The following is an 11,733-nucleotide window of genomic DNA, read 5'->3' on the forward strand; positions in this document are numbered from 1 at the left end:
GGGGGATTTTGGGGTGGTTTAATGGGATTTAGGGGGTCAGGGATTTTTTGGGGTGGTTTAAGGGGATTTGGGGGTTCAGGGGGATTTTGGGGTGGTTTAAGGGAATTTTGGGGCTGCAGGGAGGGTTTTTGGGGTGGTTTCAGGGGATTTGGGGGTTCAGGGTTGATTTTGGGGTGGTTTAAGGGGATTTTGGGGGGCTGGGGGATTTGGGGCTAATCAGGGAGATTTGGGGGGTTGGAGTGGGATTTTTTGGGGGGGGGGGGAGGGGGGGATTTGGGTTGAATTAGGGGGAATTTGGGTTCGGAGGGGGATGGGGGGAGGGCAGGGCGGGAATTTGGGGGGAATTCGGGGCAATTTGGGGCACCCGCGATTACAGTTTTTTGGGGGGGGGGGCACCGAAAACGGAGGGGGGGGTGGGGATTTGGGGGGGGGTCGCTTTGACGCCACCCCGGGGGGGGGGGGGCTTCGTCGCTTGACGTCACGGCCCGGTGACGTCACCCCCCCCCCGCCCCGTGACGTCATCAGGAGGGTGCGGCCCGACTTCGTGCTGGTGCGGGAGGAGCCCGGGGGGGGCCCGGGGGGGGCCGCGCGGCGCCTCCTGGTGGGGCTGAGCCTGGGGGGGTCCCCTGCAGCCCCCCTGGGCGGCCTCTACCGCTGCGCCCAGCCCCCGCGCTGGTGAGGCACTGGGGGGCACTGGGAGGGACTGGGGAGGGACTGGGGGGACTGGGAGGGGTTGGGGGGGCACTGGGAGGGACTGGGGGGACTGGGAGGGGACTGGGGGGGCTGGGAGTGGTTGGGGGGACACTGGGAGGGACTGGGAGGGAGTGGGGGGGACTGGGAGGGGTTGGGGGGCACTGGGAGGGACTGGGAGGGGCTGGGGAGGGACTGGGAGGGGACTGGGGAGGGGACTGGGAGGGGACTGGGAAGCACTGGAGGACACTGGGACTTACTGGGAGGGGACTGGGAGGGTACTGGGATGAAGTGGGGGGCACTGGTATGTTACTGGGATGTACTGGGAGGCACTGGGAGGGACACTGGGAACCGCTGGGGGAGGCTGGGGGAAACTGGGGGGCCCTGGGGGTGATACTGGGGGCCCTGGGGGTGATACTGGGGGCACTGGGAGCACTGGGCAGGCCCCCCGACGCTCCCAGTGCTCCCAGTTTGCCCAGTTGGCGCAGCTGCAGCGGGAGCTGGGCCCCGAAGCCTTTCCCCTGGCCCCACAGCGCTTCTGCAACCGGCCCCGTGGACTGGTGGGCACTGGGGGGACTGGGAGGGACTGGGAGGGTACTGGGAGGGTACTGGGAGGGACTGGGGGACTGGGAGGGGGACTGGGGGGCACTGGGAGGCACTGGGGGGGAATGGGAGGGCACTGGGCTGTACTGGGAGGGGACTGGAGGGGACTGGGAGGGGGTTGGGTGATACTGGGGAGGGGACTGGGTGGCTCTGGGGGAGCTGGGCTGTACTGGGAGCTACTGGGAGGGAACTGGGGGTTACTGGGAGGGGACTGGGGGATACCGGGAGCTACTGGGAGGGAACTGGGGGTTACTGGGGAGGGGACTGGGGGAAACTGGGGGGTACTGGGAGGCATCTGTGGGGCACTGGAAGGGAACTGGGGGGTACTGGGAGCTACTGGGAGGGGACTGGGGGTTACTGGGAGAGACCTGGGGGACACTGGGGAGGGGACTGGTCTGTACTGGGAGGTACTGGGAGGTGTAACTGGTGTCACTGGTACCCCAGCTGACCGCCCCCACCTTCCCCATGCTGGTGACGCTCAGCCCCGCCCCCGGCGGCGTGGACACGGTGAGGCCCCGCCCCCTGCTCCACAAGCCCCGCCCCCTGCTCCACAAGCCCCGCCCCCTGCTCCACAAGCCCCGCCCCCTGCTCCACAAGCCCCGCCCCTTATCCTCAAACCCCGCCCCCTTGCCCCCAAGCCCCACCCGGGGAGGGGGCGTGGCCAATGTGGGCGTGGCCAATGTGAGTCCCCGCCCCCAGTGGAGGAAGGTGCGCAGGGAGGGGCCATTTGTGGGCGGGGCTTAGGGAGGGGCGGAGCCTAATGGAGGTGGGAGGGGCCTGAGGGAGGTGGGCGTGGCCTGGGGGCGGGGCTTCTGGGGCTCCTCCCCTTGAGCATGCTCCAAGGGCTGGGAGGAGGGGTTGGGGCCAGGCTGGGGGCGTGGCTCCGTGGGGCGTGGCCTGCGAGGGGGCGTGGCTTGGAGGGAGGGGCCAGGTGGGCGTGGCCACAGTGGGCGTGGCTTGCTGGGTCCCGCCCCCTTGGTTCGGGGCGGGTCCAAAGGGGGGTCCATGGGGGGGGTGTTGGGGAGGGGTGGGCGTGGCTTACGGGGGGCGTGGTTTGAGGGGGCGTGGCCTGCCTGGGCGTGTCCGGGGGGCGTGTCCCGAGGTGTCCCCGCCCCCAGGTGCGCGTGGGCTCCCCGGGGGCGCTGGGGGCGGTGGCGGGAGGCCATGGCGGGCGCCCGGGCGGGGGCGGTGGCGCGGAGCCTGCCCCCCCCGCGGGGGCACCCAGCGGCTGCGGCTGCAGCGCATCGGGGGGGGCCTACCGGGGGCTCAGGTAATTAACGGGGTAATTAATTAGGGGGGGTGTAATTAATTGGGGGGGCAGCGGGGGGCCTACTGGGGGCTCAGGTAATTTGGGAGAGGGTAATTAATGGGGGGTGGGTTAATTAATTGTGGGGGGGCAGTGGGGGCCTACCGGGGCTAATGTAATTAACTAGGGCTAATTAATTAGTTATGGGGGGGTAATTAATCTTGGGGGGGCAGCGGGGAGGCCCAGCTGGGGCAAAGGTAATTAACTGGGGGTAATTAATTGGGGGGGGGTAATTATTTGGGGGAGGGGGAGCGGGGGGGGGGCGTGCCGGGAGCAGAGGTAATTAGCGGGGGTAATTAATTACGGGGGGGGTAATTAATTAGGTGGGGCAGCAGGGGGGGCCTACCGCTGTCTCAGGTAATTTGGGGGGGGGTTAATTAATTGGGGGGGTAATTAATTATGGGGGGGCCATGGGGGGGTACCTGGGGGGCAGCGGAGTGGGGGCCATGGGGGGGTACCTGGGTGCCCCTCCCCACCATGCTCCTCCCCCCCCCCCAGGGGCCCCCTGGGAGACGCCCCCGGGGAGGGCGGGGCCGATGGAGCCGGTCGCCCTCAGCCCCCGGTGAGAGGGGCGGGGCCACGGGAGGGGGCGTGGCCACGGGAGGGGGCGTGGCCACGGGAGGGGCGTGGCTACTGGTGGGAGGGGCCGGTTGTGGGTGGGGCTGCGGGGGGGCGGGGCTATGGCAAGGTGGAGGGTTATGGGGAAGGGGCGGGGCTAAGAGGGAAGGGGCGGGGCTAGGAGGGAGGGGCGTGGTCAAGAGGGAAGGGGCGTGGCTGTGGGAAGGGGCGGGGCTTCAAGGGGAAGGGGCGGGGCTACAGTCAGGGACCGAGGGGGCGGGGCTATGGGAAGGAGCGGGATGTGGGCGGGGCTATGATGGAAAGGGCGGGGCTACGGGCGGTGGGTGGGGCTGCAAGGGGGCGTGGCCATGCAAATAAAGGCAGGGTGCATGGGAAGGGGCGGGGCTATGGGAGCGGGGCGGGGCCTTGGGAAGGGGCGGGGCTGTAGGGGCACACGGGGCAGCTTGAGGGCTAGGGCGGGGCGAAGGGGGCGTGGCCAGAACAAAAAAGGGGGCGTGGCCTGGGTGGCCGGGGGCGTGTCCCCGCTGAGGCCCCGCCCCCAGGCACCGCGGCTGGGTGGACGCCTGCGCCCGCCTGCTGGGGGGGCCGAGATCTGCGGGGTGGAGGCGCTGGTGGGGCCCGACGGCACCGAGAGCATCACCCAGGTGGGTGGCCCCGCCCCCCTGTGACGTCACACCCGGGGCTATGACGTCATACCCCCCAACCGATGACGTCACGCGTCGCCGGGCAGGTGCTGGGCTCCTGGATGCCACTGCTGAGCCCGGGGGCGGCCGAGGATCGGGCCCGCATCGTGGAGCTGGTGCTGGGCAGGATGCGGGAGGAGCTGCCCCCCCCGCGGGACCCCCCGCCTGCGACCACAGGTACCCCCCCCCCCCCCCCCAAAATCCTCGAGGACCCCCCCCAAAACCCTCTGACCCCCCCCCCCCGCCCCTTTACCCCCGCAGATGCCCACCGTGGCGGCCGCCCCCGGCCGGGGACCCCCCCGCAACAGCGCCCCCTCCCCAGGGTGAGTGAACCCCCCCCCCCAAAATCCCCCTCCCCCAAAAAATCTCTTCCCAAAAATCCCCCCCCCAAAATACGCCCCCAAATACCCCACCCTAAAATTCCCCGAAATTGGGACCCCCAAAATTGGCGGTGCCCCCCCCAATAATTGGGACACCCCCCCCAAATAATTGGACACCCCCATAATTGGGACCCCCCCCCAAATAATGGGGACCCCCTCCCCAGAATTGGGACACCCCCCAAAATAATTAGAACCCCCCCAATAATTGGACACCCCCATAATTGGGACGCCCCCCCCCCCAAATAATGGGGACCCCCCCACAGAATTGGGACCCCCCCCCAAAAAAATGGGGCTCCCCCCCCAAAATTTAGGGCCCCTCCCCCCAAAAAATCAGGTGATATCTGGCAAAATACATCCAAAAAATATTTGTTTTCCCCCCAAAATTGCTGTGCCCCCCCCAAATATGGGTTCAGACCCAAAAAGGGAAGAATTCACCCCAAATCCTGCCCCCCCCCCCAGATTTGGGAGAACCCCAAAATTGGAAGAATTCCCCCCAAAATTTGCTCCTCTACTAAGCCCCGCCCCTTTCCAAGCCCCGCCCTAATGACATCATTTCCCCCCCCCAGGAGCTCCGCCTTCAGCGCCGGCCCAGCCCCGCCCCCCGCCTCGGGGCAGCCCCGCCCACCTGGGGGCGGAGCCTCACCTCGCCCCGCCCCTCCAACTGCCGCTGGCCAACCGCGAGGCCCCGCCCAGCCCGCCCTCAAGCCCCACCCACCTCGCCCCAGCCCCGCCCACCTGGGGCACAGCCCCGCCCTCAAGCCCCGCCCACCTCCCCGCAGCCCCGCCCGCAGGCTCCGCCCACCTCCGCTCAGCCCCGCCCTCCGGGACCTCAGCCCCGCCCCCAGACCCCGCCCACCGCTCAGCCCCGCCCCCAAACCCCGCCCCTCTCCCCGCAGCCACGCCCCCAGGCCCCACCCACTGCCGGGCAGCCCCGCCCCCAAGCCTCGCCCACCTCTCCCCAGCCACGCCCGCAGGCTCCGCCCACTGCCGGGCAGCCCCGCCCCCAAACCCCGCCCACTGCCGGGCAGCCCCGCCCCCAAACCCCGCCCACCGCCGGGCGGCCCCGCCCCCAAGCCTCGCCCACCTCCCCCCAGCCCCGCCCCCAAACCCCGCCCACCGCCCAGCCCCGCCCTCAAGCCCCGCCCACCTCGCCTCAACCCCGCCCCCAGGCCCCGCCCACCTCCCCCCAGCCCCGCCCCCCAGTCTCCCCCTCCTCCCCCAGCCCCGCCCTCCGGGCCCCCAGCCCCGCCCCCAAGCCCCGCCCACCACGCGTCAGCCCCGCCCCCAGGCCCCGCCCCCGGGCCCAAGCCGGTGCTGGCGCCTAAACCGGGGGGGGCGCAGGCGGGCAGGTAAGGGGGCGGGGCTTAGGGAGGGGGCGGGGCTTAAGGGAGGGCGTGGCTTAAAGGGGGCGGGGCTAAGGAGGATTGCAGGGGGTCATTGGGGGGTTTGGGGGGTGGTTTTGGCGGGGGTCTTTTGGGATCCTTTTGGGGGGGCTCCCTGGGGGGGGGGAAGGGTTTTGGGGAGCCCTTGGGGGGGGCTGGGGGGGCTCGGGGGGGGGCGGCTTTAGGGGGGTCACCTTGGTGGGGGAGGGCATTTGGGGAGGGTCCCTTTTGGGGGGGTCCCTTTTGGGGAGGGCCTTTTTTGGGGGGGGTCTTTTGGGGGGTCTCTTTGGGGGGTCCCATTGGGGGGGGGGGTCCCTTTGGGGGTGCATTTTGGGGGGTCCCTTTGGGGGTGCATTTTGGGGGGGGGTCCCTTTTGGGGGGTTCTTTGGGGGGGTCCCTTTTGGGGTCCCTTTGGGGGTGCCTTTTTTTTGGGGGCGTCCCTTTGGGGTTTGCTCTTGGGGGTTTCCCGGGGGGCTTTTTTGGGGGGGGGCGGTCTCGGGGTGGGGGCAGGGGGGGCTATTAAGCCCCTCCCCCCCCGCAGCCAGGCCCCGCCCCCCCCGAGGCCGCCCGCTCGCTGCGCCAGAGCCTGGCCAGCCTCTTCGACTGAGCCCCCCCCGGATCCAAGCCACGCCCCCGCACCAGGCCACGCCCCCTCGGAACCAAGCCCCGCCCCCTCGGAGCCAAGCCCCGCCTCCTGCTACAGGCTCCGCCCCCGCGCTTCAAACCCCGCCCCCCCCCCTCCACGCGGGGGGGGTGGCGTGCTCGTGCCGTGCGTGTGCAAGCCCCGCCCACCCCGCCAAGCCCCGCCCACCCCCGTTAAGCCCCGCCCCTTTCGTGTGGATGCCCCGCCCCCCTCCGCAATAAAGTGCTGCTGCTCCTGGGTGGTGTGGGGGAACCTATGGATGGGGGGGGGGGTAAAGACCCTATAGATTGGGGGTCCTTTGGATCCTATAGGGCAGGGGGGGCATTAGGACCCTATAGAATGGGGGGGGGGCCTACGGATGGGGGGTAAAGACCCTATAGATTGAGGGGTCCTTTGGATCCTATAGGGCAGGGGGCGCATTAGGACCCTATAGAACAGGGGGACCCTATGGATTCTATAGGGCTGGGGGGGCATTAAGCACCCAAAAGTTGGGGAGACCCTATGGACCTTATAGGCTGCGGGGGGGGGATTAGGACCCTATAGACTGGGGGGCGTGTGGGGGGGTTATGGAGCCTATAGGGTGGGGGGGGGGGGGTGGAGTGGGCGTGAGGCCCCTATAGATCACAGGTGGGCATGAGGATCATATAGGTGTGGGGTGGGTGTATGGAGCCCAGAGGCATGGTAGTGCCCGAGGGGTCCCTATAGGGCTTAGTGGGGTCCCTATGGCCCCCATAGGGCCTTGTAGGGGGGTCCTTATAGCCCCATACTGCTTGGCAGGGTCCCTGGGGCTTAGCAAGGTTCCTATGACCCCTATAGAGTCTAGTGGGGGTTCCTTATGGCCCCATAAGGCTTAGTGAGGTCCATTTGGCAACTACAGAGCCTGGGAGGGGTCCCTATGGACCCTATAGGGCCTTGGGGGGGACCCTGTGGCCCCATAATACTTAATGGTATCCACATGGCACCTATAGGGCCTGGGAGGAGCCCCTATAGGGCCTTGTGAGGGGGCCCTATGGCCCCATAATATTTGGCAGGGTCACCTATAGGGTTTGAGGAGGTCCCTATGGCCCCTATAGGGTCTGGTGAGGGGTTCCTTACGGGCCCCATAATGCTTGGCTGGGTCCCTATGTACTCTATAAGGCCTGGGTGGGGGGCCACTGTGGGTCTATAATGCTTAGTGGGGTCCATTTGGCAACTATAGGGCCTGGGAGGGGTCCCTATAGCCTCTATAGGGCCTTGCAGGAGGGCTCCCTGTGACCTCATAATACTTAATGGTGTCAATATGGCACCTATAGAGCCAGGGGTGTGTCCCTATAGCCCCTATGGGGCCTTGGGAGGGATTCCTGTGGCCCCATAACGCTTGGCACGGTCCCCAGGGCCCCTATAGGGCTTGGGAGGGGTCCCTATGGACCCTATAGGGCCTGGTGGAGCGGTCCCTGGGGCCCCATAACACCTAATGGGGTCCATACGGTCCCAGCGGCACCTATAGGGCCTAGCAGGGGTCCCTAGGGCCCCTATAGAGCCCGGGGGGGGGTTCCTCCGGCCCCATAGGGGTTAGCGGGGTCCCTACGGCCCCTATAGGACCGAAAGGGGGGGGGCGGGGCCAGCGCCGCCGCGTCGCGCCCCGATGACGTCACTCGCCGCGCCGGGGCGGGGCGAGGGCCTGGGCGGCGGGCGCTGACGTCATCGCGCCGCGCCGCGGCGCTCGGCGGTGACGTCAGCGCGCGGGCATGGCGGCGGACAAGGCGCGGCGCTACGAGGCCTTCGTCAGCGACGTGCTGCAGCGGGACCTGCGGTGCGTGACGGCGTGACGTCACCGGCCACGCCCCCACCCCCGCGAGGCCACGCCCCCTCCGACCCCACTCCCCCCACCCGTGGCCCCGCCCCCCGCCCCCTCCAGGCCCCCCCGCTCGCGGCACGCCCCCCTCCTCCAGACCACGCCCCCTTCCCCAGACCACGCCCCCTTCCCCAGGCCACGCCCCCGTTTGTCCAGGCCACGCCCCTTCCGTCGAGACCACACCCCTTTTACCGCACCCCCGCCCACCGATCACGTGGCCCCGCCCACCGCCCCCATGGCCCCGCCCACAGTATCTGGCCCTGCCCATTGGTTGTTAGCCCCGCCCATCGCCCACTAGCCCCGCCCACTGCTCTCAAGCCCCGCCCACCTGCATCAAGCCCCGCCCCCCGGTCCTAGCCCCGCCCTTCCCTCCTGCCCCACCCCACCCCTAGCTCCCCCACAGCTTCCCTAACCCCGCCCACTACTTCATTAGCCCCGCCCCCCTCCACCAAGCCCCGCCCACACGCCCTAGCCCCGCCCCCAGCACCCGGCCCCGCCCCCTCAACCCCTGCCTGGCCCCGCCCATTGTCCCCATAGCCCCGCCCCCTTCACTGTAACCCCGCCCCCTGCCCCAGACCCACCTCATGGGCACCAAGCCCCGCCCACACAGCCCTTAGCCCCGCCCCCAGCACCTGGCCCCGCCCCCTGCTACCTCCCTCGCCTCCCCCATGCCCCCCTGCCCGGTGCCTGGCCCCGCCCACCACCCCTGGCCCCGCCCCCTACACCGTAGCCCCGCCCCTCGCCCTTAGCCCCGCCCCCTGGCCCTAGCCCCGCCCCCTGACGTCATAGCCCCGCCCCCCAGGCGGGTGCAGGCGCAGCGGGACGAGGTCTTCGAGCAGCAGGCGCAGGTCCTGCAGCTGCGCACGGCCCTCACCCGCCTCCAGGTGGGCGGGGCCTAAAGGGGGCGGGGCCTAAAGGGGGCGGGGCTTGGGAGTCCGGGGGCGGGGCCTGGGGGGCGGGAAAGGGGGAAAAGCGGGGAGGGAAGGGGGGGATTGGGGGGAAAAGGGGGGTTATGGGGGGGGGGGGGGGGGGGGGGCCGGGGGGGGGGGGGGGGGGGGGGGTCTGGGAGGGGTGGGGGGTGGGGGAGGGGTTGGGGGGATTTGGGGGGGGTCATGGGGGTGGGGGAGGGGGGGTTTGGGGGGGTTTGGGGGGAATTTGGGGGTGTTGGGGGGGGTTTAGGAGGGGGTTGGGTTTTTTGGGGGGGGATTTGGGTTTTTTGGGGGGTGTTTGGGGGGATTTGAGGGTGTCAGGGGGTGGGGGGAGGTTTAGGGGGTAAAGGAGGGGATTTGGAGGGGTTACGGGGTGCTAAGGGGGGATTTGGGGTCCCCGGGGGGGGGGGTTGGGGTGCCCCCGGGGGGGTCTCGGGGTACTGAAGCCCCTTCCCCCCCCACTCTGCCCCCCCCCCCCCCCCCCAGGACGCCGCCGCCCCCTGCGCACCCAGGTGGATTTGGGGTGCAACTTCTACGTCACGGCGGAAGTGTGAGTGGGGACCCCAAATCCCCCGAATCCCCCCAACCCCCACCCCCCCCGGACCCCCAAAATCCCCTGAAATCCCCAGAGCCCCTTAAATCCCTCCCGGAACCCCAAAATCTCCCCTTAAACCCCCGGGACCCCCAAACCCCCCAACCCCCCCAGCCCCCCCAACCCCATAATCCTCTAAGGGACCCCAAAATCCCCCCTTAAACCCCTCAGGGACCCCCAAATCTCCCCCTAAGCCACGTGGGGACCCCAATTCCCGGTGCTGGGACCCCAAAAATCCCCCGGGGACCCCCCAAACCCCCCCAACCCCCCCCCAGCCCCCCCCAACCCCATAATCCTCTAAGGGACCCCAAAATCCCCCTTAAACCCCTCAGGGACCCCCAAATCCCCCCCCCCCGCCACGTGGGGACCCCAATTCCCGGTGCTGGGACCCCAAAAATCCCCCGGGGACCCCCCAAACCCCCCCCCCCCCCCCCCCCCCCCCCAGGCCGGACCCCCAGCGCGTCTTCGTGGCCCTGGGCTACGGCTTCTTCGCCGAGCTGACGCTGCCCGAGGCCCTGCGCCACCTCGACCGCCGCAGCCGCCTGCTCGACAAGTGAGTCCCGCCCCCTCTCGCGACAGGCCACGCCCCCTCTCGCGACAGGCCACGCCCCTCTCGCGACAGGCCACGCCCCCTCGGGGAGCCACGCCCCCTCAAGCAAGCCCCGCCCCCCTTCCCAGTGCCTCCTTCCCCCCAGTAAAGGAGCGTTGGGGTCGCGGGGGGAGGTGCCTGGCAGGATAAGCCACGCCCCCCTCTCACAGGCCACGCCCCCTCTCACAGGCCACGCCCATCGGGCAGGCCACGCCCCCTCGAACAAGCCCCGCCCCCTTCCCCTTCGTCCCTCCCCCAGAAGGTGCATGGAAAGGGTTGGGGGGGGGGGGGGGTTCCTGGCGGGATAAGCCACGCCCCCTTTCACAGGCCACACCCCCTTCGCATAGGCCACGCCCCCTTTGACAGGCCACGCCCACCCAGACAAGCCCCACCCCCTCTACAGTAGCCAGCATTGAAGGTGGCGATGGAAAGGGGGAGGTTCAGGGCAGGTTAAGCCCCGCCCCCCAGAACAGGCCACGCCCCCAGAACAGGCCACGCCCATCAGAACAAAGCCACGCCCCTCGGGGAAAAAGCCACGCCCCCTCGGGGAAAGCCCCGCCCTCCCTGCATCTGGCCCCGCCCCTACCCCACGTGACTCAGAGGCAAACAGGGTAAGCCCCGCCCCCTCCCAAAGCCACGCCCCCCTCCCAAAGCCACGCCCCCTCCGGCCCAAAGCCACGCCCCTGCCTCGAGGGGAGGCTCCGCCCCCCCCCGAGGCCCCGCCCCCATCCTGAGGCTCCGCCCCTCCCCGCAGGCTCAGCGAATCCCTGACGCGCGACGGGGCCAAGATCCGGGCCCACATCCGGCTGGTGCTGGAGGTAACCCCGCCCCTCCCCCCCGCAGTCCCCTCCCCTCCCCCACCTCGGGCCCCTCCCTCACCTCGGGCCCCTCCCCCCGCCCCTCCCCCCCTTTTATTAACCCTTTCCACCCCCAGGGCCTCCGGGAGCTGCAGGGCCTCCAGGACCCGCCGGTGCCCCCCGACCCCTGATGACCTCTGACCCCCCGTGACCTCTGACCCCCCCGTGACCTCTGACCTCCCGTGACCTCCGACCGCACGCGGTCTGGGCGGGGAGGGGCGCCGGAAGCGCCTCCCCTGCCCCCGCTGCGCCGTCACCTCCCCCTTTACGTCCGGGTGTAAAGCGCGCGTAAACCTGGAGCGAGGGGAGGAAATCCTAAAGGGGAGATGTAAAGCCGGAGTAAAGTCGGTGTAAACCTGTAGTAAAGGCTGTGTAAGGTTTGAGTAAGGAGTGTGTAAATTGAGAGTAAGGGTTGTGTAAACTGGGATTAAGGGGTATGTAAGCCCGGAGTTGGGGGGCATTACTGAGGAGTAAGCTCTGTGTAAGGCGGTACGAACCTCTCATGTGTACCTGGGATGGGCAAGGAGGGGATGAACCAGATGCTGCAACACAGGAGTAAAGCTGGAGTAGGGCCCGTGCTGGTTCTGAAGGCACTGTGCACAAAAGGGTGAAAATGAGGTGTAAACAAAAGTAAGTGCTGAGCAGCTCAAGTGGAAAGAGGTGTGT

General features: G+C 69.1%; 2 protein-coding genes across 2 annotated transcripts; both read left to right on the top strand.

The window, feature by feature from the left end:
- The first annotated feature begins 992 nt into the window (after nt 1-992).
- On the top strand, nt 993-6,552 carry LOC136787398 (basic proline-rich protein-like). The gene is made up of 9 exons (XM_066984581.1): nt 993-1,250; nt 1,738-1,800; nt 2,412-2,563; nt 3,098-3,161; nt 3,721-3,822; nt 3,909-4,038; nt 4,123-4,184; nt 4,701-5,590; nt 6,165-6,552. Exons 1-9 carry the CDS (start codon nt 1,008-1,010, stop codon nt 6,550-6,552), a joined length of 2,094 nt encoding a protein of 697 aa, XP_066840682.1. The 5' UTR covers nt 993-1,007.
- A 1,357-nt stretch (nt 6,553-7,909) lies between these two features.
- UXT (ubiquitously expressed prefoldin like chaperone) lies at nt 7,910-11,450 on the top strand. Its single transcript, XM_066984829.1, is given in 7 exon segments — nt 7,910-8,058; nt 8,903-8,984; nt 9,516-9,522; nt 9,525-9,579; nt 10,067-10,174; nt 10,965-11,028; nt 11,145-11,450. Coding segments are annotated over 7 exon segments (435 nt in total). The 5' UTR covers nt 7,910-7,993; the 3' UTR covers nt 11,199-11,450.
- The last annotated feature ends 283 nt before the right edge of the window (nt 11,451-11,733 follow it).

This window comes from Anser cygnoides, chromosome 29, assembly GCF_040182565.1.
Source record: "Anser cygnoides isolate HZ-2024a breed goose chromosome 29, Taihu_goose_T2T_genome, whole genome shotgun sequence".
In the NCBI taxonomy this organism is placed as follows: domain Eukaryota; kingdom Metazoa; phylum Chordata; class Aves; order Anseriformes; family Anatidae; genus Anser; species Anser cygnoides.